This window comes from Trachypithecus francoisi, unplaced genomic scaffold (genome assembly GCF_009764315.1).
Source record: "Trachypithecus francoisi isolate TF-2019V2 unplaced genomic scaffold, Tfra_2.0 Lachesis_group1, whole genome shotgun sequence".
NCBI classification, from domain to species: domain Eukaryota; kingdom Metazoa; phylum Chordata; class Mammalia; order Primates; family Cercopithecidae; genus Trachypithecus; species Trachypithecus francoisi.
In genome coordinates this window covers 161,723,232-161,750,819 of record NW_022681454.1, presented here as the reverse complement: position 1 = coordinate 161,750,819, position 27,588 = coordinate 161,723,232, and the positions used below count along the sequence as shown (strand labels likewise).

Here is a 27,588-nt window from a genome sequence, read left to right as displayed (position 1 = left end):
GAGCTATTACACTATTACCAATTCTACTAAAATTATTCCAAAAAATAATTTTTCGGTTGGTAGGATTTTTATTACTGATTCAATTTTGGAACTTTATATTGGTCTGTTTAGGGTTTTAGTTTCTCCCTGATTCAATCTTGGGAGATTGTGTGTTTCCAGGAATTTATCCATTTCCTTTAGGTTTCTTAGTTTGTGCATAGAGATGTTCATAATAGTCTCTAACTATCTTTTTTATTTCTGTGGAATGGGTTGTAAAGTCACCTTTGTCATTTCTGATTGTTCTTATTCAGGTCTTCTCTTTTTTTCCTTGTTAATCTAGCTAGTGGTTTGTTTACCTTGTTTATCCTTTCAAATAACCTACTTTTGAATTCACTGATTCTTCATATGGATTTTTGGGTCTCACTTTTGTTCAGTTCTGCTCTGATTGATTTATTTTCTTTGGCTAGCTTTGGTGTAGTTCTTGTTTTTCTAGTTCCTCTGGGTGTGATGTTAGATTGTTTATTTGAGATGTTTCTGTTTGAAGTATACATCCAGTGCTATAAGCTTTCCCCTTAATGTTGCTTTCACTGCATCCCAAATATTTTTGTATGTTGAGTCTTTGTTTTCATTTATTTCAAAGAATTTTTTGATTTCTGCCTTAATTTCCTTGTTTATCCCAAAGTCATTCAGGAGCAAGTTGTTTAATGTTCATGTAATGGTGTGTTTTAAGATACTTTCTTGTTATATATTTCTATTTTTATTTCACTCTGGACTGAAAGTATGGTTGATAGTTCAATTTTTTTTTAAAAAAATTTATCAACACTTGCTTAATGGCCAAGCATGTCGTTGATCTTGGAGTATGTTCCATGTGCAGATGAGAAGAATGTGTGTTCTATGGTTGATGAGTGCAGTCTTCTGTAGATGTCTATTAGGTCAAATTTGTCAAATGCTGACTTTAAGTCCCTAATATTTTGTTAATTTTCAGCCTTGATTATCTTTCTAATGCTGTCAGTGGGGTGTTGAAGTCCTGCACCATTATCATGTAAATGTTTAAGTCTTTTTGTAGGTCTGGAAGTATTCATATTTCTTTTTTTAAACTGGCTGCTTTAATGTTGGGTGCATACATATTTAAGATAGCTAAGTCTTCTTGTTGATTTAAGCCCTTTATAAATATAGTGCCTTTCTTTGTCAGTTTTTACTGTTGTTGGTTTAAAATCTGTTTTATCTGATAGAAGACTAGCAACCCTGCTCTTTTTTGTTTTCCTTTTGCATGGAGAATGTTTCTCCAAATTTTTACTTTGAGCTTACTGGTGTCATTACACATGAAATGGGTCTCTTACAACAGCAGACAAATGGGTCTTGTTTTTAATCCAACTTGCCACTGTGTGCCTTTTAAGTGGGACATTTAGACCACTGACATTCAAAGTTAATATTGATATGTGAGGTTTTGATTCTATATGAAGTTGTTAATTGGTTGTTTTGTAAGTTTCTGTTATGTGGTTGCTTTATGTGTTCACTGTATACTTAAGTGTGTTTTTGTGGTAGGATATATCATTCTTTTGTTTCCATGTTTACAACTCCCCTAAGGATCTCTTCAAAGCCTGGTCTAGTGATCACACATTCCCTTGGTTCTTACTTGCCTAGAAAATATTTCTTCTTCATTTATGGAGTTTAATTCGGCAGGACATAAAATCTTTCATTGTAATTTGTTGTTTTTAAGAATAGTGAAAATAGTCCTGTGGTCTCTCATGGATTGTAAGTTTCTGTTGAGAAGTCTGCTGTTAGCCTGATGTGGTTCTTTTTGTAAGTGACCTGTCCCTTCTCTGTAGCTGTCTTTAAGATATTTTCTTTACTGTTGACCTTGGATGGTCTGGTGACTATACCTTGGTGATTTTCATTTTGTATAGTATCCCACAGATGTTCTTTCTGTTTCTTGTATCTGGATGTCTACCTATCTAGCCAGATTAGGGAAATTTTTTTTCTTTTTTTTTTTGTTTTTGAGATGGAGTCTCGCTCTGTTGCCCACGCTGGAGTGCAGTGGTGTGATCTCTGCTCACTGCAAGCTCCACCTCCTGGGTTCATGCCATTCTCCTGCCTCAGCCTCCTGAGTAGCTGGGACTACAGGTGCCACCACCACATCTGGCTAATTTTGTGTATTTTTAGTAAAGACAGGGTTTCATCACGTTAGCCAGGATGGTCTCGATCTCCTGACCTTGTGATCCACCCGCCTTGGCCTCTGAAAGTGCTGGGATTACAGGTGTGAGTTACCATGCCCAGCCGGGAAATTTGTTTGAATTACTCCTTCAAATATGTTGTTCATGCTGTTTACTTTTTCTCCTTCTCTTTCAGAAATGCCAAAATGTATAGGTTTGGTTGGTTTAAGTATGTGTGGGATCCCAAAGTCTCAAAGACTTTGTTCATTTTTAAAAATTATTTTACCTTATTTTTTTTGACTCAGTCTGAACAACCAATCTTCAAGCTCTGATATTATCTCTTCCTTTTATTCTATTCTATTAATAAAACTTTAAAGCTTTCAATTGTATTTTGAAATTCCATAAATGAGGTTTTCAATTCCAGGAGCTCTGATTGGTTTTTTAAAACTATGTTAATGTTTTCCTATAATTACTGGGTTGCTATAGAATTTGTTTTGTGTTGATTTTTACCCTTGTCTTGGATCTCATTAAACTTCTTTGCAATCCATGCTTTCAGTTCTTAACTTGTCATTTCTTAGTTTCCATTTTGTCTAGTGACCATTGCTAGAGGGCTGGTGCAATTCTTTGGTGGTGTTACTACAATCAGATTTTCATGATGCCAGAATTCTTGCACTGGGTTCTTTTCATCTGGAGATGCTGGCACTTCCAATATTTGTAATTATCTTGTGTAGGTAGGATTTTTTGTGTTTTATTTCTTTTCCTATAATATTATTGGCTTTTTTCTTTCTTTTTCTCTTCCCTATCTCCCTAGGGGGTGTGACTGTAGAGAATGCTGAGTAGGGTCTTTTGGGTTTTCTTCTATAGCCCTATTTACTTCCTTCAGCAAGTTTTATATTAGGCTGTGCATTTCTGCCTACAAGATAGTATATAGTGCTTATAGAAAAGAGCCAGCTGTAGCCAACACAGCTTTGTATATACTTGATCCTTATATTCTGGCAGAGGCTCTCTTGCCTCAGGCAAAGGGCTGATTCATGGAATGCACATTTATTTGAGTTCCCTGCTCAGCCCTGGAAGCAGGGGACAGGGGCTACAATCGATGGGGACAGACTAGGCAGGCTCACCTACCTATCCCCTGATGTCAGGCACAGGGCCAGTGCCAAGAGAGAATCCAGTGGGTGGCCACCAGGTGCCCAGAAGTGTGCCTAGGCATGGAGCTGGGAAATCTCCTTGGCTCCAAGTTTTCTGCCTGGGGATGAAGGGTGGCTTAAGCTCCTATTTGAGGAAAGAAGGTGCTCTGGGTACCTGGAGATCTACCTGGATGTGGAGCAGAGAGGACCTCCCCTGCACCAGGTTGTCTGTACAGGAAGGGTGGGGCAGCTTGGGATGGTAATACAGGTGAATTGGTGCTCTGAATTCCTGGAGATCTTCCTGGGGACAGAGTGGGGAGGTGCTCACTGCATCATTATCTATGTCCAGGAAGAGTGGGGTGGTTCAGGCTACTGAACCAGATGAGTGGGTACTCTGAATGTCTGGAGATTTGTCTGGGTATGAAGCAAAGAGGGCCTCCATGCACCAGGATATCTGTACAGGAAGGACTGGGCAAGTCAGGATGTTGATCCAGGTAAGCATGGTGCTCTGAGTGCCTGGAAATCTGCTTGGGCATGAAGCAAGAAGTCCCCCACTCTACCAAGATCTCTGCACAGCAGGGATGAGGTAACTCAGGCTGCTGAATCAGGCAAGCAGATTCTCTGAATACCTGGAGCTTTGCCTAGACATGGAGCAGAGAGCCATGCTAGACCACAATTTATGCCCAGGAAGGGTGGGGCAGCTCACGCTGCTGAAGCAGGTGAATGGGTACTCTGCATGCATGGACATCTGTCTGGGCATGAAGTGGAGAGGGCCTGACTGCACCACAATCTATGTCTATGAAGGATAGCGTAGCTTAGGCTGCTCGTCCAATCAAATAGATGCTCCAAGAGTCTGAAATTCTGCCTGTGAGTGGAGTGGTGTGGACCCCATTGCATCATGATCTCAGGATAGCAGCCTGGGGCACCAAGAAATGGCACATGCAGACTGATTCCAGATTACTAAACTTGCCCTGGCTGCAAATCTCACTGTCCAGGAGAAACTGCAGCTTTAGAAGTATTCCTGATTGCCCAGGATTGCAACAGGGTAGCATACAATTTCAACACCTACTGCTGAGATGCTTTCCACAGTTCTGGCTGTGGAGGCCCCTACCCAGCTCCAGGCCAGGCACTCCAGTCTCTCGCCTGTGACTAAAATGCCTGTGTGGCAACACTGCCAGGTCACCACAGAATCTACAACAGTTTCTGACTGAAAATCTGTGTTGTCTGATATTAGTATAGCCAACCAAAATATCTTTTATTTGCTGTTTGCCTAGAATATCTTTTCACATCATTTTACTTCCAGCCTCTTGTGCTTTGGGATCTTTTTTTTTTTTTTTTTTTTTTTTTTTTTTTTTTTTTTTTGAGACGGAGTCTGGCTCTGCCGCCCAGGCTGGAGTGCAGTGGCCGGATCTCAGCTCACGGCAAGCTCCGCCTCCGGGTTCACGCCATTCTCCTGCCTCAGCCTCCCGAGTAGCTGGGACTACAGGCGCCCGCCACCTCGCCCGCTAATTTTTTTTTGTATTTTTTAGTAGAGACGGGGTTTCACCGTGTTAGCCAGGATGGTCTCGATCTCCTGACCTCGTGATCGCCCGTCTCGGCCTCCAAAGTGCTGGGATTACAGGCTTGAGCCACCGCGCCCGGCCTGTGCTTTGGGATCTAAAAGGAGTCTTTTCAGACCATATATATTGGATTATGTTTATTTTTTAAATCTATTCTGCCAATGTCTACCTTTGGATTAGAGCGTTTAAACCATTTACATTTAAAGTAATTACTAATATGGATTTTTAGTCTTATACTATTATTGTTCCTCATTTTCTCAATTGCTACTTCCTTTTATTTCCATTGATTTTTATGTTTTATCATTTTGATCCCTTCTCATTTTCTAATGTTTTTGAAATATATCTTCCTTCTATTTTTGAAAATAAATTTGAACATATATATGTAAGGTATACAACATAATGTTTTAAGATAGATAGTAAAATTATTATCATAGTGATGCAAATTAATTTGTTCATGTTACCTAGTTATCCATTATTTTTCTTTCCTTGATATATAATATTTAACATATTTATGGAGTATATGTGAGTGTTTGTTACAGGGATAGAATATGTAATGGTCCCATTGTTACTGAAAAACCAAGGGTTTTGTCCTGGCCCTAATGTTCACTGCACAGAAAGCCAATCACTGAGATGATGAGTACTGCCAAGGAAGAAGGCTTTAATTTGGCGCTGCAGCCAAGCAGATGGGAGCTCAGTCTCAAATTCATCTCCCTGACTAACTATAGGTTTATATAGCAGGGAAGAAATGTAACCATGCATAAGAAAATGGGAACTAAGGAGGGGCAAGGAAGCCATCATCATGAAAGAGGTCTGACAACTGGTGCTGTGATCTGGTGAGTTTCAGTTCTTTGATACTTTTCTGAGAGGCCTGAAAATCCTGTCCAAAGGAAGGAACTCAGATAAAACAAATATAAGCTTCAAGCTTTAAGACCAGAAGGATCAATTTCTATGTTTATCAAAAGAACAGTATATGGGACTATTAGGTTGGTTTCAACATCAGGGTACTTGGGGTATCTGTCACCTTGAGTATTTATCATTTCTGTGTTTTGGTATCATTTCAAGTTTTATCACAATATTCTTACTTAGTCATCATAGTCTGCTACCAAACATTAGGACTTATTTTTTTCCATCTAATTGCGAGTTAATACCCATTAACCAACATCTCTTTATACAGCCTCGTACCTACCCACCTTTCCCACTCCCTGGTATCTAGCATTTTATTATCCATGTTAATGAGATCAAGTTTCTTAACTCCCACATATGAATGAGAAGATGTGGTATCTGTCTTTCTGTGTCTGACTTATTTCACTTAGTATAATAACCTCCAGTTCCATTCATGTTGCTGCAAATGACGTGATTTCATTCTTTTTCTATGGCCAAGTAGTATTCTATTGTGTGTTTATGCCACATTTTCTTAATTGAGTCATCTATTGATACACACCAAGTTGATTCCATATCTTTGCTATTGTGAACAGTGATACAATAACTATGAATGCCGGCATCCCTCTGATACACTGATTTATTTTCCTTTGGATAAATATTCAGTAGTGATGTGTCCAGAGTTGGTTCCTTCTGGTGGGTTCTTGGTCTCGCTCACTTCAAGAATGGAGCTGCAGACCTTCACAGTAAGTGTTACAGCTCTTAAAGATGGCACATACCCAATGAGTGAGCAGTGGCAAGATTTATTGTGAAGAGCAAAAGAATAAAGCTTCCACAACATGGAAAGGGACCCGAGCAGGTTGCTGCTGCTGGCTGGGGGGTGGCCAGCTTTTATTCCCTTATTTTTCCCCTCCCATATCCTGTTTCTGTCCTATCAGAATGCCCTTTTCTCAATCCTCCCTATGATTGGTTACTTTTAGAATCCTGCTGATTGGTCCATTTTACAGGGTGCTGATTGGTCCATTTTACAGAGCACTGATTGGTACATTTTACAGAGTGCTGATTGTTGTATTTTACAGAGCACTGACTGGTGCATTTTACAAACCTCTTGCTAGCTACAGAGTGCTGATTGGTGCATTTTACAATCCTGGCCACAGAGTGCTGATTGGTGCTTTTTTTTTTTTTTTTTTTTTGAGATGAAGTCTCACTCTGTTGCCCAGGCTGGAGTGTAGTGGTGTGATCTCGGCTCACTGCAAGCTCCACCTCCCAGGTTCATGCCATTCTCCTGCCTCAGCTTCCCGAGTAGCTGGGACTACAGTTGCCCACCCCCATGCCTGGCTAAATGTTTGTATTTTTAGTAGAGGAGGGTTTCACTGTGTTAGCCAGGATGGTCTCAATCTCCTGACCTTGTGATCCGCCCACCTCGGCCTGCTACAGTGCTGGGATTACAGGTGTGAGCCACCACACCCAGCCAATTGGTGAGTTTTACAATCCTCTTGTAAGACAGAAAAGTTCTCCAAGTCCCCACTCAACCCAAGAAATCCAACTGGCTTCATCTCTCAGTGGGATTTCTGGATCATGTAGAAGTGAGAGGGGACACCGTGCTAGCAGCGCTCGCTCGCTCTCGGCACCTCCTCGGCCTTGGCATCTGTTCAGGCCGCATGAGAGGAGTCCTTCAGCCTGCCGCTGCGCTATGAGGGCCCCTCTCTGGGGCTGGCTGAGGCCGGAGCTGGCTCCCTCTGCTTGCGGGGAAGTGTGAAGAGAGAGGCGTGGGCAGGAGCCAGGGCCCACGGCACTCATGGGCTGGCATGGGTTCCAGGTGAGGATGGGCTCGGCAAACCCTGCACTCATGGCCAGCCAGCGCCTGCTGGGCTTGATTGGGGGACAAGCTCCCTCTGGGCTGCCAGAGTGCCTGGCCTAGGTGCTGCAAAGTCTCACAGTGAGTGCCAGTGAGAGGTGCTGGCTGGGACTTGGAGAACTTTTCTGTCTAGCTGAAGGACTGTAAACACACCAATCAGCACTCTGTGTCCAGCTAAAGGTTTGTAAATGCACCAATCAGCACTCTGTGTCTAAATAAAGGTTTGTAAATGCACCAATCAGTGCTCTGTGTCTAGCTAATCTGGTGGGGACTTGTAGAACTTTTGTGTCTAGCTGAAGGATTGTAAACGCACCAGTCAGCACTCTGTGTCTAGCTAAAGGTTTGTAAACAGACCATTCAGTACTCTGTCAAAACGGACCAATCAGCTCTCTGTAAAATGGACCAATCACCTGTCTGTAAAATGGACCAATTAACTCTCTGTATGGACCAATCAGCAGGATGCGGGTGGGGCCAAATAAGGGAATAAAAGTAGGCCACCTGAGCCAGCAGCTGCAACCCACTTGGGCCCTCTCCATGCTGTGGAAGCTTTGTTCTTTTGCTCTTTGCAATAAATCTTCCTGCTGCTTACTCTTTGGGTCCACACCACCTTTATGATTTGTAACACTCACTGGGAAGGTCTGCAGCTTCACTTCTGAAGCCAGTGAGACCACAAACCCACTGGGAGGGATGAGCAACTCCAGATGGGAGGAATGAACAACTCCAGATGTGCCACCTTTATGAACTGTAACACTCACCACGAAGGTCTGCAGCTTCACTCCTGAGGCCAGAGAGACCACGAACCCACCAGAAGGAACAAACACCTCCAGATGCACCGCCTTTAAGAGCTGTAACACTCACCGTGAAGGGGTCTGCAGCTTCACTCCTGAAGTCAGTGAGACCACAAAACCCACCAGAAGGAAGAAACTCCAGACACATCTGAACATCTGCAGGAACAAACTCTGGAAACACCATCTTTAAGAACTGTTAACACTCACTGCGAGGGTCCGCGGCTTCATTCTTGAAGTCAACGAGACCAAGAACCCACCAATTCTGGACACAGTAGTACTATTTTTAGTTTATTGCGAAATCTCCACACTGCTTTTTATAGTGGCTGCATAATTTACATTTCACTGACAGTGTTTAATAGTTCCCTTTTCTCTGCATTCTCACCAGCATCTGTTATTTTGTGATTTTTAAATAAAAGCCATTGTAACTGAGGTGAGGTGATATCTTATTGTGGTTTTGACTTGCATTTCCCTGATGATTAGTGATCTTGAGCATTTTGTCCTATACCTCTTGGCCACTTGTACTTCTTCTTTTGAGAAATGTCTATTTATGTCTTAGCCAAATTTTTAATGGGACTATTAGGTTTTTACTGTTCCGTTGTTTGAATTCCTTATATATTCTGGATATTAGCCCCCTTTTGAATGAGTAGTTTGCAAACAGTTTCTTCTATTCAAGTGGTTGTCTCTTCACTTATTGAATGTTTCTTTTGCTGTGCAGCAGCTTTTTAGTTTAATATAGTCCCTTTTGTCTATTTTGGGTTTTGTTGCTTGTGATTTTGAGGTTTTAGCCATAAGATCGTTGCATGGACCAATGTCTTGAAGAGTTTTCCCTATGTATTCTTCTAGTAGTTTTATAGTTTCAGGTATCACATTTAAGTCGTTAGTCCATCTTGAGTTGATTTTTGTACATAGACATAGAGGTCTAGTGTCATTCTTCTGCATATGGCTAGCCAGTTTTTTTTTTTTTTAATGTGCCATTTATTGAAGAAGGTATCTTTTCCCCAGTGTATGTTCCTCATGGCTTTGTTGAAGATCAATTGACTGTAAATATATAGATTTATTTCTTGAGCTTTTATTCTGTTTCTTTGGTCTATATGTCTATTTTTACATTAATACAATGTTGTTTTGGTTACTATAGCCTTGTAATATGTTGGGAAGTCAGGTATTGTGATGTCTCTGCCTTTGTTTTTTGCTCAGGATCATTTTAGCTTTTCTGGATCATTTTGATTAATACAAGTGTCAGGCTAATTTTTTCTATTTTTGTAAAAACTGACATTGGTGTTTTGATAGGGATTGAATTGAATCTGTATATTGCTTTGCATTATATAATCATTTTAATGATATTAATTCTTCTGATCCATGACCACATAGTATCTTTCCATTTCTCCTCTTTAATTTTTCATCAGTGTTTTGTAGTTTTCCTAGTAGAAATCTTTCACTTCCTTCAGTAAATTTATTCACAGGCATTTTTTTTGGTAGCTATTGTAAATAGGATTTAGTTTCTTTGTTAATTTTATTTCTCAATGATCTGCCTAATGCTAAGGGTGGGATGTTAAATTCTTGCAATATTATTATATTGGAGTTCATCTCTCTGTTTAGATCTGGTAGTATTTACTCTGTGAATCTGGGTGCTCTAATGTTGAGTAGATATATATTTACAATGTTATTTCCTTTCACTGGATTGCTTCCTTTATTATTGTGAAATCACTTATGTAGTCTTTTTTTTTCTTACTTTTTGAAATAAAGTCTATTTTATGTATATAAATATAACTACTCCTGCTTGCTTTGGGTTTCTGTTTGCTTGAAATACTTTTTCCATAGCTTTATTTTCAGTCTTTATGTGTCTTTATAGGTGAAGTGCATTTCTTGTAGGCAGCATATAGTTGGATCGGTTTTTATCCTTTCAGCCAGGGTATATCTTTTCAGTGGAGAATTTAATCTGTTTATATCCAAGGTTATTACTGATATATGAGGTTTTGTTCTTGTCATAGTGTTAGTTGTTTACTGGTTGTTTTGTACATTCTTTCTTTTTCCTCTGTTTATTCTTGTGGTTTGGTGTTTTTCGGTGGTGGTACCATGTGACTCCTTTCTCTTGCTCATTTGTGTGTTTGCTTTACTAGCAAATTTTACACTTTCATGTGTTTTCAGGATGATAATTTTCTTCCTTTTGGTTCCAAGTTACACTCACCCACCCTGCCTCTGGTTTCAGTCCTGACTAGATTGTGGCATCAGTTTAGGTTATTCCCCAAATCTAATCTCAGTGAGTATTTTTCCTTTGTCAGTTCTAACTTTCTGAACCTTGAGAGACAGAAGAGACCATGCTCTACTGATGGCACAAAACATATCATAACTTCCAAAAGTCGTGGAGGCTGCTGTTAAAAGGAGAAGATAGAAACAGAGAGAAATGGCTTTTCTCACATAGCTTGGGCAAGTAGTTGGTTAAGTACCACCTCAAAAAAAAAAAGCTGGAAGTCAAACACACACACACAACTATTTTTACACCCAAATCTCTTATACATCTAATCCAGGCAAGCATATATCTGGCTGCATTTTGCTGGTTTATATCTTTTTTTTTTTTTTTTTTGAGACAGAGTCTCGCTCTGTTGCCCAGGCTGGAGTGCAGTGGCGTGATCTCAGCTCACCACAACCTCTGCCTCCTGGGTTCAAGTGATTCTCCTGCCTCAGTCTCCTAAGTAACTGGGATTACAGGCACCTGCCACTATGCCTGGCTAATTTTTGTATTTTTAGTAGAGATGGGGTTTCACCATGTTAGTCAGGCTGGTCTGGAACTCATGACCTAGTGATCTGCCTGCCTTGGCCTCCCAAAGTGCTGGGATTATAGGCATGAGCCACCATGCCCAGTTGCATTTTGCTGGTTTACATCTTTACTTATTTTTAAAGCCTGCTTTAGATGATCACTCTAGCTTTATCATAATTGTACAGGAGTCTCAAAAATTCCCCAAACAAGGATGGTCACACTACATTTTCCTTGGTCTTTCAAATCATGATAAAGACAGCCTTGAGCAGACTCTCTTGTTGTAGGTTGTTGATGGCTCACATTTAAATAAAATCTATTCCAATGCAATTTTTCTATTATGCCATCATGCACAATTTATTTAATTGCTGATTAGATAGTAGGCAAATTCAGGATATTAGGCAAATTCAGTATCATATACTTTCATTCATAGTTTTCTTTGGCTTAGAATAATTTCAAAGATAGAAGAGAAAATATGATTGTATAGTTTTGTTATAGTGCCATGAATGGTACAAATTTATGAGAAAATCTCTATTTGGAAGTATCTAGAAAGAGGAGTGCACAATACTCCAAGTCCTCTTCATTTTAGTAGTCCTCAGCATCACCAGCACAGATGGCAAGCAGTGCTTTCTCATAATGCCCTGAAGCAAAATTCTGAAAAGAAAAAATATATTTGAAATAAAATGTCATAATAGTTCTAAAAACAAAACATAATTCCTCTGAACTGCACTATGAAAGAGCCATGGACCATTAGCCTTTCTAAACTTATTTACTTTTCTCATATAAAGATTTAACACGTCCTAAGTACTAGTCCCACTGAAAGTTGTTGAAGAATGATGATCTGGTTAGAGTCAGTAGTATGTGGTTTATATAAAGTTGGTTGAACCTGAATGTGTATTTATAAGAACAATAACTTGCCTTAGAATAAAATATTCTCCTCAACTTTAGGAAGATGTGCCCTAATATTATTATTATGATTGTTATAAATGAATGTAGAATGTGGAGAACAAATGAATATGTCTCAAAACATTTAAAAATGTTTATAATTATTAATGCAGTAATAATTCTACCTCAAGAAATATATATTTAAAAAGTTAATATCAATCATTGATAAGCACAAAGTTTTGCGCTAAAAATATATACACCATAATGGTACATATAATAGTGAAAAACTGAGAAACAATGTATAATAATGTGAGGTAGTTTGTGTACTTTATAGCTTATACTGTAGAATACCATGATTCAGTAAAAATACTCTTTTACATAGCAAAACTTATTATTATTTATATAGTTTTAGAAAATGAAAGTACCTGTCTTAGTGTGTTCTGGCAGCTGTGACAAAAGTACTTTTTGGTGACTTATAAACAATAGGAATTTATTTCTAACAGCTCTAGAGGCTGGCAAGACCAAGGTCAAGCAGATGTGGTGCCTGCTGAGTGCCTGTCTCTCACAGAAAGCCTTCTTCTCCTTCTAAGCTTACATGGCAGAAGGGACAAAGGTGATCTCTTCGGCCTATAAGGACATTAATCCCATTCATGGGCTCCACCTTTATGACCTAATCATCTCACAAAGGCTCCACCTCCTAATATCATCACTTTGGGGTTAGAATTTTAGCAGATACATTTTGGGGAGACACAAACCCGCAGACCAAAGCAGCATAAAAGTTTATTAATGATTATCTGTAGAAAATTAGGGCAATTTTAATTTTCTTGTAATGGTCTTCTATAATTTCTATATTTTCCAAAATCAATGGTAGTAATAAATATTATTATAAAATGTTTCTTTGTTAAGTATCAACTTTCATATTAAGGTGCTTTGGCACAAAGTCATGTAATGATAATTCAGTACTTTAAATGCACATAGTAAAGCTGTATTAATTACATTTTCGTATTAGCAGACTTTGAGGCAGCTGTAATTAATTATAATAAGTGCCTAAGAACTAAATTTATTCATTTAGAAAGTGAATTGTGCCATGCATTTCTCATCACTAAAAGAGTTTAGAGATTTGAAGGTAGCTGTAGGAGAGTTTTATCAAAGAAGAAGGAATAAGATTTCTCTTAACTGCTCCATCAACTCTTCCTCTTAGAAACCATTTCAGCTCTCCAGAGGCCAACAAAGTCTTCTGTGTTATGTGATCTCTTGGGCTTTAGGTTGCTTCTAGATTACTCTTTCAATAAACTAAAGCACTGCTTCTTGCAATTACAAATTCCAGTAGAAAACAATGTGAACAAGGTAACAGCTCTTAGCTCTGGGCAAAATATAAGTTAAGCTCTATTCTCATGTCCCTGTGCTCAGCTTGATTTAATGCTCTGCTTTCACCGTCTCGAAATTCTTTAAACTTTTTTGAACAAGGTGCCAAGCATTTTTATTTTCCACTAGATTCTCAGTTAGGTAAATGGTCCTATATATTCTGAGAGTTCTTTGTTAGGTTTTATCAAAATGCAGGGTGAAGTTTAAAAGTATCAGAATGAAAACATTGGCTTGTTCAGTATTTAATCATTGCTCCTTTGCCCTTCAAGGGCTAAAGGGATAAGGATATGCAGAGTTGTACAGAGCTAGGAACATTAAGTCCCTCCGAATTAGCAGTTTATGATATTTGACTGACTGCCCTGCTTTCTATGACAATATGAGAGGAAAGCTGAACTGATTTAAGAAACCTCTTCACAAGTAATGCAGCCTTTTGCAATGTATATTTTTCCTGAGCCTGATCACACTTCAGAATTTAGCTCTTTAAGCACAATTACAGAGAATTAATATTTCACATGACTGCATCAATGCTTCTGGGTAAAACACATCAAAGAGGAATAAGTTCTGTTGCTGAGGTAAAGCGTTTTCTTTTTTCTTTTTTTTTTTCTTTTTTCTTTTTCTTTTTTCGAGACAGAGTCTCACTCTGTCGCCCAGGCTGGAGTGCAGTGGCGCGATCTCTGCTCACTGAAACCTCCGCCTCCCGGGTTCAAGCGATTCTCCTGCCTCAGCCTCCCAAGTAGCTGGGACTACAGGCGCCCGTGACCACGCCCGGCTAATTTTTTTTTTTGTTTTTAGTAGAGACGGGGTTTCACTGTGTAAGCCAGGATGGTCTCTGTCTCCTGACCTCGTGATCCATCCGCCTCGGCCTCCCAAAGTGCTGGGATTACAGGCGTGAGCCACCGCGCCCGGCCGAGTTAAAGGGTTTTCTAAGTTAGCACCTGTTGATGTTCTAAAGACTGTGTAGAGGAAAAAAGTAGGTTATCCCTGTCTGAAGTTACCTTTTTAGACTCTGCCATGAAGTTATTTGAATGAGAGCTTTTATCTCAGTTTCAAAAAGGAGGAAATGTGGGTCCAAATAAATCATGTGTCGGAGACTTACTCTGATATCATGAAATAGGGATTTTCCATATCGCTCTTTGTATCGTTTCCTTATGGTCAGCAGGTCTATTTCACTTCTGGCAATGATAATCCTGATTACAGTTTTATTATGGAAACCAAAGTCCTAAAAGATACAGAAAAGTGGGGGAAATGAGAAGACAGCATCTTAAAAGTCAGTCTGTCCCAAGTGGATACACCCTTTTTCCGTAGTCATTTTCTCTTCTTCCTGAGTTCTTCCAACACTGGCATCACCGGCTGTGGCTCAGATCCTGAGTCATTTCTGTCACTTCTCGCTCTCCCTTACTGCATGCTGACATTGAATTATTCTCTTCTATTTTCTGAATGCCTTGTGCTCTCTATTCCAGTGCCACCACCTTGACTCTGACCCTTATCATTTCACCCTGATTCTGCAATGGTTGCTCCCCCTTTTTAGTCTTGTCAGCCTTCACACTGTCCCGCTCACACTGCATTATAAACTACAAATCTGATCCTGTGGTCCTTCTCAGTAAGAATTCTTCCTTGGAGGGGAAGACATTCTGAGCTCTGTCAGATGGGCATTGATTTGTGTAAGAGAGCAATAACATTTTAATTTTATTTTCTGGTCATTATTGAGAAATTATAAAAATTAGAATTCTAGGTGCTTCAAATATTTGCTGATTTAAATTCAAACGCAGAAAAATACAAAACCAATGTCTGAATGCTAGCCCCCCCCGAATACTACACCCTAACAAATCAGTTTCAAATTGTCTTTCCAAACGGAGTAATCGTGACATCTAGTGGCCAGAAAACAGAATCTAATTTTTAAAGCCTGAATGTTTTGGATGTATATTACTAATAAACTTTTCATAATTTGAGGTGGTTAAAATGAATGATCTAACCAAGTATTCAAATTTAAAATGTAGATCGTTCACTTTAGAGTGCACTGGAGAAGAACACAGAATATATCTTTGGTTCAGGAGTGATTAAAGCAGCTTTTTAACAAATATTTGACATTTGAGGTCTTCAAGTATCAAAAATTATATTGCTTGAATATACAATCCTTCTCTGTACCTACAAACCACTTGTGAATACACATATCTTCCTTTTGCCTTATAACAAATACAAAGCAAAAATACAGTTTTCATGTATTATTAGAATAAGTAGCCTTGAATTTGTGCAAAATTGGAATCAAGGTAATTGTGATTATTTTCCCATAGTCATTCACAAGAGAAGCTTCATACTATTGTTGTAGTGGTTGGTTCTTTGAGAAAGAAACGATTGAAATCATCCTATAGCATTTCCCAATACACTATTTCAAATAAATGTTTAACCAAATCAACTGTTTCTCCCAGAAAATAGAATAAAAGAGAAGCAAGACTGTGAGCATCGATTTTCCTTTTGTGTTCTGGGGTCACCCAGGTTCTTCCTTTGCATAAATGAGAAATACATTGCAGAAGATAACATAATAACATATTTCTGACTATTAACATATTTTCCCAGCATGCTGGCTACTTTTAAGAAGTATATCTGTTAAATTTACTTTGAGGATAAAACTGGTTATTAAAATTACTGCATTATTGGATTTATTTTTAATCATTTTCTTTGAGTTTTCAAGGCTATGACATGTGTATAATTATCTGTATGAGGCTTTCTTTTTCTTTTTCTTTTTTCTTTCTTTTTTTTTTTTTTGAGACACAGTCTCCCTCTAACACCCAGGCTGGAGTGCAATGGCTCTATCTCGGCTCACAGCAAGCTCCGCCTCCCGGGTTCACGCCATTCTCCTGCCTCCGCCTGAGTAGCTGGGACTACAGGCGCTTGCTGCCCCGCTAATTTTTTGTATTTTTAGTAGAGACAGGGTTTCACCATGTTAACCAGGATGGTCTCGATCTCCTGACCTCGTGATCCACCCGCCTCAGCCTCCCAAAGTGCTGGGATTACAGACGTGAGCTGCCGCGCCCCGCCGAGGCTTTCTTTTTCTAACTAAGTTTCATGTACATATGGATAAGTTGTGCATTATGTGATGCATTTGTGTTTTTTAAAAAACGAATGCTCCAGGCTGGGCGCGGCGGCTCACGCCTGTAATCCCAGCACTCTGGGAGGCCGAGGCGGGCAGATCACGAGGTCAGCAGGCCGAGACCATCCTGGCTAACATGGTGAAACCCTGTCTCTACTAAAAATGCAAAACAAAATTAGCCCAGGGTGGTGGCGGGCGCCTGAAGTCCCAGCTACTCGGGAGGCTGAGGCAGGAGAATGGCGTGAACCTGGGAGGCGGAGGTTGCAGTGAGCAGAGATCGCACCACTGCACTCTAGCCTGAGAGACAGAGCGAGACTCCATCTCAAATAAATAAATTAATTAATTTAAAAAATTAAAAAAAAATGCCCCAAAGTATGTGTGACTGAATAACATACTGAAGTATAAAATACGTTCCCATTTAATTACAAAAATAGATTTAGACTTTATGGGGTTTTTTTGTTTTTTTTTTTTGACGGAGTCTCGCTCTGCCGCCCAGGCTGGAGTGCAGTGAACGGATCTCAGCTCACTGCAAGCTCCGCCTCCCAGGTTTACGCCATTCTCTCGCCTCAGCCTCCCAAGTAGCTGGGACTACAGGCGCCCGCCATCTCGCCGGGCTAATTTTTTTGTATTTTTTTAGTAGAGACGGGGTTTCACTGTGTTAGCCAGGATGGTCTCGATCTCCTGACCTCGTGATCCGCCCGTCTCGGCCTCCCAAAGTGCTGGGATTACAGGCTTGAGCCACCGCGCCCGGCCGACTTTATGGTTTTCCAGTTGTCACTTTAAATACTTTTTGAAAATAACACAATGTTTAAAAATATCCGTTGATATAATTTCGTGTATTGAAACTTCAGGAACGTGGCAATTTCTTGCTGCGAGTTTGTAATATTTTGATATTTTCTGCTTACTGCCATATGTTTTGTACTTGCATAAGTCCGATGTGGGGATCTTTGGAAATAAACAAAGACATTTGAATTTACCAGTTTCTGCAGATGTTAACTAACCTCTAAAGTACACGGGGATATATACCCCAAATATGGTTCCCTAAATTTGATACAGAAAGCAGAGAATTATTTTTATCGGATATGTCTTATTTTTGGTGTCTAAACCATTTTTTTGGGGTGTATTTTCTTTGTACATATAAGTTCAAAAATGGTAATGAACATTTAAATAATGGAAGTAAAATTAATCCTTTGAAAAACAGACACAATTTCTGGAGAAATTTTAAAAATATATGAGTCTTACTTACATGAATTGCACTATATAATCTATAAGCAAAATAGGCTGGTTTGTCTCGAACACAGAGAACTGGGAGAAATCAGAGAGAGAAGAAGAAACATTGAGAGTGAAAACATGTATTTTCGTCAGAATTTGAGAAACAATAGCACTTTTCCTGTTACAATTCTTACATTGTATTATAATGTCAACACTTAAAATAATGGTAACACTATAAGCCACAGGATAAAAATATAAAGCAACAACATTATAATGAGTCATGCAGATTTTCACTTGGTCTATTTCTGTCTGTTGGAACTCTTGTTAGTTCCTTCATGTAGCCTAATGAAGAAAACGTTATCATCTTTATCTGAAAATTAAATCAAAAGAGCTTCAAGGAAACCCAGGTTATTACCACTATTATAGATTATTATTATCATTGTAGGATTCAATATGATATAGCTCCCATGTAATTTGTTCATCTATTTGAATACTATTTTTAGTAACTTATAGATTTGTGAGTAGACCTGAAAGCTCTGAAGGAGAAACTGTATGGACCACAACTGGTCTAGACCAGTTTTAGAAGTCATCTAATAAAAACTGCTAAGGCAATTAGAACAGCCTAGAGCCTGGTCAACAGTTATCCTTGCTGGAAGTCAGTTGATGATCATAAACTTTCAGTAATGTTTATTTGAATAGGTTAACAAATTAATACATGAATGGGTAATGTATGAGAGGCTATAATTTCTAGCCAGAATGAAATCATCGTAACAGTGTTTCCCTAGTAGTTTAAGTAATTATTTTAGGTTGTGAGATTATACCCTCATCTTTTCTTTCATTTTTAATACATGAAATGTCATAATCGCTCTTGAGTCACTAGTCTTTATAACCTCCTTGAAGGCAGTGACTTTTGCTGTTTTTGTTTCATTGTTCTATCTGTAGTGCCTAAGTCAGTGTCTAGAACAGTAGGTGCTCAATAAATGTCTACTGAGTGAATAAATCAGTTGAAATGTTTTCTGCTATTTATAATGTCCACCACTTCCTCTCTTATGTCCACTGCTTTGTGGCAGGGGTCTATAGTGGAAAGCAAGCTATCTTGAGATTTGGATATTATGAGTTTTAGTCATAACTTTGTTGCTAATCAGCTGATAGGCTTTGAGGCAGTCAGTTAATTTCCTTAGGCATTGTTTATAAAATGAAGGATTTTGATATGGTATGTGGTTATTAAATTTTGTAGAGAATTTTCTGGAATAAATGTGACATTCTCAGAAAAAATACACAGTTATTAATAGTTATTTCTTGCATACTATTTTAGGGGCTTCATCAAACTGTTTTCATGGAACCCTAGCTTGAGACTTCTTTACTGGATAAGCTACAAAAGTTCCTTTATCTCACAGCTGTCACACTCATGTATGCCTCTGCCATTCAAGGATGGAAAATCACAATATTCATTTATTCAACTAGTATCTAAGTGATTACTTGACTGTGCCTTCGATGGAGATATTTCACAATGACCCCCTTTGGTCGTCCCTGAAATGTGTGCTGTCAACTCACAGCACAGTACAAGACAAAGGTAGTTCTATTGCACAGGTAGTTCTATTGCAGTTTTTTCTGGATAACTAACCCTGTTTTGTCCTCTATGGTGGGATATTATTTCTTAGGAAGGAGCAAGAGGTGTGCCACCATCACAATAGCCTGAGGAAAATCACTACTTAGTAAATCTCTTTTATGGTAGGATTTACTCCTAAACCAAAATTTGTTAGTAATGGTCACTAAAAAATCCTTTACCTCCTAAAGAGAAGAAAAGCACACTGTTAAGTATTTATCTGCTCTTGAGCAAGGGAATGGAAGTCAGTAAAGATGAAATGGATTGAACAGTGTGAGAAGCCAATTCTGAAGAGAAAATACCTGAGAATGATGTGTTTTCTGGTATGAAAGTTGAACTAGCTCTTAGGGAAGGGTATCAGTTCATTAAAGTCATCAGGTTGCCAGTTCAGTGCATTTTATTAGTAACTGATGTACTCTTCCCCTATGGAGTTTACGTCCTTTTAAATAATAAAATTCAAGGGGGAAAATGACTCGATCAAGAGCTTACTCATCCATCTTTAGTTTATTCACAGCCACTCAGCATTTATTGAGAAATAAAATGTCTGCTGTACTTCAAATAATTTATTACTTACCAATTGCAACCAACAGCTCCTGAAAGTATCCATCATAACATTCATTAATGGCATCTACCATGTCTTGCCCAGAAATATTTTGAAATTCCTGAAAAACTTCAACAAATTGATGTAATTCAAAGGAGATTTTGAAAATATTATAAATGTATAATATAAATATTAGATTGTTACACATACTAAAAATCCATATTTTCCATAAAATAATTAAAAGTACTACTGCTACCAATTATGTTTACTATAAATACCATTGAAACAAATACAGATACTTAGTAGAGTCATCATAAATCTTGAACTTCAAAGACCTGTTATTATTCTCTTCTCCTGGGGAACAAATGCCACCTCCAGTGAGACCCACTAACTCACTGCTGATTTAAATTGAGAGGAAGCACACAGCAAGCCATTATTTATGGACCAGTCATTTAGGACATATATAATAGGCTTATGTCAACAACAAACTTCCTACTAGAGCTTAAATATGAGAATTAAGTGTAAAAGTCCTCTCTGTGATGATTAAAATAGCAAAGTATCTATAAAGAACATTCTGAGAAAGATGAAATCAACTTTATGGTTGTAGACTAGGGTTTACTAATTTAGAATTGTGTTAAATTAAGATTCCTTATTTCAAGAACTTAGTTATCTGACTATCCCAGGCAACTTTAGTTCTTATCCATTGTTACTAAAAATTAGAAGCAAGAAGATGTCTTTTTTTTTTTTTTGAGGCGGAGTCTCGCTCTGTCACCCGGACTGGAGTGCAGTGGCCAGATCTCAGCTCACTTCAAGCTCCGCCTCCCGGGTTTACGCCATTCTCCTGCCTCAGCCTCCCCAGTAGCTGGGACTACAGGCGCCCGCCACCTCGCCCTGTTAGTTTTTTGTATTTTTTTAGTAGAGACAGGGTTTCACCGTGTTAGCCAGGATGGTCTCGATCTCCTGATCTCGTGATCCGCCCATCTCGGCCTCCCAAAGTGCTGGGATTACAGGCTTGAGCCACCACGCCCGGCCAGAAGATGTCTTTTCATTATTATTATATAATTATCATTAAGACAGGTAATGTCTCTTATTGACTTGTAAAGTCCAGATGTGGGATTGGGGTAGGGTAGGCCATCTGTTGGAAATTTTCAGCCATTTGTGTATTTTATATAGAAAAAACAAAATTTGTTTTTAATAAAAGAAAAAGAAAGATACTGTAGTTTAGGGAATAAACAAAGGGCAAACTAACATGAGTGCACTCTCTAAAACCAATAAGTTTCTATCAATATTGCAGAAATCATGACATCAATAATAATGACCTTGATGCAGTATTGACTGGTTAAACTATATTTACTATACATTTTTGCAAGACAACATATAATATACCTAATAAGAAATAGCTAATATATTTGAATAAGTACTCCATCAAATACAGAGACAATTTTTAAAATGCTCAGTATTTGAAAGTTATTGGAAAAAATATTAAGGAAATACTTATCCCTTAGTAATGTCATTAAATAAGGCACATCTTATAAACAAAATTCAAAATAAGTACCTTGAGGTAACTGACTTTCCTCTATTCCCTTGTAATATATCATTTTTGTTTCTAGTAAACCACCTTCTTTTTGTTATATAATAGGTTGAGTAGCTGGAAAGAACCCCAGTTAATAATTACCGAGCCACAGCTGCTGGTAGCTCTTGTTGCACAGGATCATTTGCAGCATGGTTTTGTGCTCCCCCGTCTTCTGCTGACAGGCTTCCCATAGGACCTGGAACATTAGCCAGCAGAGAAGTAGCATCAGAACCACTCCAGCCCATTTTAACCAAGGTTTTTGGCAGTCAGTCTGAGAACTGGCTCTAGTTACCATTGCATCCTGAGCAGCCATAGCAGGGTCTGCATATCCTTCCTCTCTGGTCCCCTGTAAAGTAAGCACAGGTTTTCCATGTAAATGTTCTTAGTCAGCAACTCATATAAGATTAGTGGGACCAAAATCCTTGAACTACTAAACATTCTGATTGTTCCTAAGGAACTTCTATTATTATCTGGAGTAAGTGTTCATTTCCTGATTTCCTGAATACTTTAGAAGATAGTATACAAGGTGTTCTCTTAAAATGTGCATTATTTTATTTTACTTTTTCTTTGCAGCATTAGTAATGTTTGAAAGACATTGAGACATTTTTCAGTTTTCCAAGTCTCTGTGCAGTATCTTCTCCCTTATCAAACTGAGTATCTACTGCCTGACCATGGCAGTGGGTGTTAGAAATGAGTGTTAACATTGTTAGAGCAAAAATGCAGAGAAGGTCCATCTCTGACTTGCACAATAGGACTTGTACAACAACAAAATAGTAATGAAATTCAGACTTTGTGCAGTTAGAATATTTTGTAAATCTGTTTAACTCTCACTCCATTATCATTTAGAGAACAGACATGGTCCAATTGATCATTTCAAACAGGAGGGAAGGGGCACTAATCAATGCAGGGAACATTGATTCCTGAGGGTTATGAGGGCCAGTGGGGAGAAAGAGGTAGGGAGGCATGTTATCAGTCTAATGAACTGTTTCTTTTGGTCCAGATATAGAGGGGAGGCTTTCTCACTCCAATTATGTTAAGAGAACACTGAAAGTACAGTAGTTTCTGCTTCTACCTTTTTTTTTTTTTTTTTTTTTTTTGAGACAGGGCCTTACTCCATTGCACAGGTTAGAATGCAGTGGCACGATCATAGTTCACTGTAATCTCAACCTCCTGGACTCAAGCAATCCTCCTGCCTCAGCCTCCCGAGTAGCTTGGACCACAGGCATGTACCACCATGATTAGCTAATTTTTTTTCTCAGAAAGGGGATCTCGCCATATTGACAAGGTGGACTGGTCTTGAACTCCTGGCCTCAAGTGATTCTTCTGTGTCAGCCTCTCAAAATATTGGGGTGACAGGCATAAGCCACTGTGCCTAGCTCTATCATCTTTTAGGACACTGGAAATAGCCACAGTGTAGTGAACCCAGTGAGACAGCAAGATTGGGCACAGGGAGGTCCTGAACACAACTTCCTTGAATTAACCTCAATCCTTAAGTAGTATGAATGGAATCCCAAATTTCTTACATGTGGAGGAACTTGCAATCTAGCTGAGAACCTGTGGGGAAGCTTGCCAGATTGAGTTATTTATGACCATGGCAGGGACAATGTTCCAGCAGTCAAGGGCTACAGGATAGACCACATTGACTTGAACTGTGTGGGAGACACAGCTAGACCTTAAGGGGAGTCTTCAGCTCCCGTGAGAGTAAAGGTGAGGCTAAATCATCCTGAAAGGTTACTCTGACCAAACTGGTCAGTTTGGCTCTGACCAAAGTGAGACAGAGAAAAGATCATAAGTTAAATCAGTGGCTTATCTTGGCAGCTAACACTGATAAATGCTCATATGCTGGTCATTGACACCTCATATGTTCTTGTCCAGAATTGCCAAGAATTGCTACTCCATAGTCGAGACCAGCAAAAATGTGGGCAATATCTTGATCTAAGGACACAGTGACCTTCTTGTTCCCAAGATATTTCATTAACCACACACACACATCTCTCTACCAACTGCTGTCTTAGAGAGAAAGGAGGAAGATGGCCAAAATCTGAGAGTCAAATACTTAACCCCAAAAAAGTATGAATGAGATTGAACATGCACCCACATTCACTATTCGAAGTATTACAGAGATTAAATTTGCCACTTTAGATTAAATATTAGGGCTTTTTTTCTTGATAACAAAAAGCTAGAGGCATATGAGAAAGTGCAATTTACTCACAAAGAAATAAGAAAGCTACCATTTGTGAGTAAATTTGTAGCCCTGGAACATTTAATGTTTAATCATAACTCTAAAGTTGTATGTCCCCTAAAGGTAAACAACTGATGGGAAATAGGCATGAGTTTGTCAGTCACATTTCTTCTTCTTCAATTTCCTTTGCGTAAAATACCAAGAGACTAAGGCTGCACATATGCAATTCTTAATTTGAAATCTGTGTATTAAATTAAAGGAGTGAATAATGTTATTGAGTGGTAGGACTCTGGGTATTATTTTCAAATCACGGAAATGTTGAGGTGCAGGTACCCTAAAAGTTCCACCTCATATTTTGGAGACAAAAATTAGAGATATTAAGTGAATTGCCCAAGTTCTGATTGTTAGAGAAGAATGTTTATTAAATTTCAGTGGCATTTCTGACTCTGAGGTCTGGTTACCATACTCTCCCTAAGCCTAAATAACTTATTATTTTTACACAATATCTCTGGCTCACTTTCAAATTCTCTCTTATGATTTTAATTTATACCAAGTAACAAACAATTGAAAACAATACGCTATATCTTCTGTGACAATATGCCATTTATTTAATAACATACATTTGTGGTAATTCTTAGTCTTCATCTTATTTAATCTATCAGTAGGGTTTGATATAATTGCCACTCTCTTCTTCTTGATATACTTTCATCACTTGGCTTCCAGGATCCTGCAATCTATTTTATTTTACTGGTTACTCCTCAGTCTTGTGAACTGGTTTCTCTTCTTTTCAATCTCTTAATTTTGGAAGGTCCAGGTAGTCAGTCTTTGATCATCTTTTTGTCTGTATTTACATTTCTTCTCTTGATAATGTTATCTACTCAGGTGGCTTTAAATTTCATCTATATTGTAATGATACCCATTTATCTTACCTATTTATTTATTTACATCTCTAGCAAAGATCTGTCATCTGAACTTCAGATATGTACATTCCAATTGCGAAGTCAACATCTCCACTTGATTTTCTAAAATACATATCAGGTTTAGCATGTTGAAAATCCATTGCTTTGACTCCCTCCATCTCAAACTCTTTCTATAGTCCCAGTCTTCCACACTGCACTTCATCCTTTCTGTTGCTCAGACTAAGAAACAGAGTCACATTTGATTCCGTTTTCTTTGGCCTTTTTATAGCCCACATCCAATTCCTCAGGAAATAATATAGACACTGCCTTCAAAATGACACAGCATTTTTTTCTGTGCATTTTACCAGTTGGAGGCCTCCGTGGCTGGCAATGCTCCTGCCTGGGCCTTGCTCGCCCTGGGCTTGTGGCAGGAGGTACCCTGCCCATTCAGCCTGTTGGGCTGTGTTTGATATGCAACCTGGCCTGGATCCCATGGCCACTGTGACTGCACACTCAGCCCACAGAGTGAGGGAGTGTGTGAGTGAGTGAGCATGGGGTCCAGCTGGCTGCTCCAATCACTGGCACAGGTGTGGGCTCCATGTGGGGCTTGTGGCTGGACCAGGCATGTCACAAGTGACTTCAGTGTCCAGATGAAGGGGACATGGTGGTGCCTGAAAACTTAGAGATGCCTGGTAAATGGGGGTGTGTTAGCTATTTTAGTTCCACCATCCGCAGCCTGACTTAAGGGGGCATGTGGAGCCAAGCAGCTCCTTCTCCCCTTGCTTGGTGAGTGGAAAGGGAGTGCTACATGGCTGCAGCTCTATTCCTACTCGCTGTTTGGCAGGTCCCAAGTTCTTGCCCCACATCCAAGGAGAATGAGATTACACTGACAGCCAGTGGGTGAACAAGGCGAAGAGTCTTGTTGAGTGAAGAAACAGCTCTCAGCAGAAAAGGAGACCCAAGCTGGGCAGCCCCCTTACCCAAAGTCAGGTAGTTCCTCCCCCACCACCCAAAGGTGGACAGTACCCTGGTCTGGCTGAGTCCAGGGTTTTTATGGGCTCAGAACGGGGGCATATGTGCTGATTGGTTTGTTAGTATGTAAAAAAGGCTAAAAAAAGGCACCACTCAAAGATGGGCACAACAGTGTCAAAAACCAATTAGGGAAGGGTAGGAATATGTAAAACAGGTGAAGGGTGGGGATCAACCAGAGGAAAGCACCTCCCATGGGAAGAGTGGTTCCCAGTCCAGTCTGTGGATTTATCTGAGACTTGTAGATGAGTTTTCGGCTTTACACTGTGTTTGGTGTGAAGGTTGGGTTTCACCGCCCCTATCTGCCTAAAGATTTGTCTGTCTCCTGCTGCTATCTAAAATACATCCAGAAACTGGGAACTTACCACCACTGCCAATGCTCTCCTATGGGTCCAAGTTAATATTACAGGTAGCTTTACTGTTGAAGCAGCCTCCTTACAGGCTTCTACCTTTGTCTCCCTGTAGTCTTTTCTCAGTATAGCAGCTATTGTGAATATTTTAAAGCATAAGACCACATTCCTTCACTAAAGACCCAGCAATGACTTACCTCATATCCATTTCACTCAAAGGAAAAGCCAAAGTCCTTAAAATGGCTTCAGGATTTGACATAATCTTACCACGTGCTACTTCTCTGAATTCACTTACTATTATAGTACGTTTCCTTTGCTTGCTCAGAGGCCACCAACTGGCCTTCTTGCTATCCCTCATACCCATTAGCTTTTTTTTACCTTACATTTTTCTCTAGCTATACTCTTTACTTGGAACATCCTATCACATTGATTTATTTGTTAACTCATTCTTTTATCCATATTTTTGCTCAAATCTCATCTTCTCAATGAGGCCTACTCTGACCAACCTACATAATATGGCAGGAGGGGCACAGCGGCTCACGCCTATAATCCCAACAATTTGGGAGGCTGAGGCGGGTGGACATCTTCAGGTCAGGAGTTCAAGACCAGCCTGGCCAACATGGTAAAGCCCCATCTCTACTAAAAATACAAAAATTAGCCAGGTGTGGTGGCAGGCACCTGTAATCCCAGCTACTTGGGAGGCTGAGGCAGGAGAATTGCTTGAACCCAGGAGGCAGAGGTTGCAGTGAGCCGAGATTGTGCCATTGCACTCCAGCCTGGGTGACAAGAGCAAAACTCTGTCTCAAAAAACAGAAAAAAAAAATGGCAACCTATCCATTATGCTCAGCCCTACAATACCCTCTCCCTGTTACTCTGTTCTGCCATATCTTTCATCAACCTTCTAATATTTTATATAATACACCTATTTATTAAATTTATGTTTAATTGTCCATATTCTCTTGCTAGAATGTAAACATCTTAAGGGCTGGGATCTTTGTCTCTTCTGTTCACCAATAATTCCCAATTATCTAAAATCATGATTGGCACATGGTAGGCATTCAAGAAATGTTAGTAGGAAAAGTAAAGAAATAACTTTAGATAGCAGACTTCAAAGATGCATCAGTGGATGTGGGAAGATTTTCTGGATTATTGATATTTTCTTAGTGATCTTCAGCCTTTATAGCTAAGTAAGCTCTGCCCTTGCAAAGTTTGTGAGAAATATTTAAGAATTTTCTGCAACTTTACATATCTGAAATATTGTTTGGAAAGATCATTGTTTTGGACATTTAACCTGAAATGGTGCTTCTCTGTTTATTTTCCTATGCAGCTAATTGCCAAGAGCACTTTAAGCACACTGGTGGATTTAAACAACGTGAATAAGTAAGATTGTGATTTGGCTTTGACAAAGGCAGAGTCAAGCTGGCTTTGTCATGTAAAGGGCCTGAGATGGCCATGTGGTATATTTAATTGATGTAAATAGCAGAAAATGGCATAAATGAGTACAGAATTTAGTTTAAGGGCATGATAAACACGGGAAGGGAAGAAATGAAAAGAAATAAGATGTGGGTGAAAATATTTGGAGGCGATAAATTGATTACAGATGATTATTGAAAGCTGTTGGCAATAACACTCCCAGAGGCCTCATTGTACGAGTTCAAGAAACTGTCAAAGGAGAATCCTGAAAGCCAAGGTAAGGAGTAAGTATCCAATTGGGTAGTTTCCATTCTCTCTCTTCCTGAAAACATTTATCATTTCCAGTGTGA

At 39.2% G+C, this 27,588-nt stretch overlaps 1 protein-coding gene across 1 annotated transcript in view; it reads right to left on the bottom strand.

Moving 5' to 3' along the window:
• Nucleotides 1–11,425: 11,425 nt before the first annotated feature.
• The window catches only part of ANXA10 (annexin A10), a 97,934-nt gene continuing 81,771 nt past the window's right edge, over nucleotides 11,426–27,588 (bottom strand). Inside the window, exons 7-12 of the mRNA XM_033215627.1 lie at nucleotides 21,658–21,711; nucleotides 21,468–21,561; nucleotides 19,826–19,921; nucleotides 17,680–17,738; nucleotides 14,442–14,564; nucleotides 11,426–11,749 (exon numbers count right to left, since the gene is read on the bottom strand). Coding sequence (XP_033071518.1) covers nucleotides 11,681–11,749; nucleotides 14,442–14,564; nucleotides 17,680–17,738; nucleotides 19,826–19,921; nucleotides 21,468–21,561; nucleotides 21,658–21,711 — 495 coding nt within the window. The 3' untranslated portion in view covers nucleotides 11,426–11,680. The remainder of the gene's footprint in view (nucleotides 11,750–14,441; nucleotides 14,565–17,679; nucleotides 17,739–19,825; nucleotides 19,922–21,467; nucleotides 21,562–21,657; nucleotides 21,712–27,588) is intronic.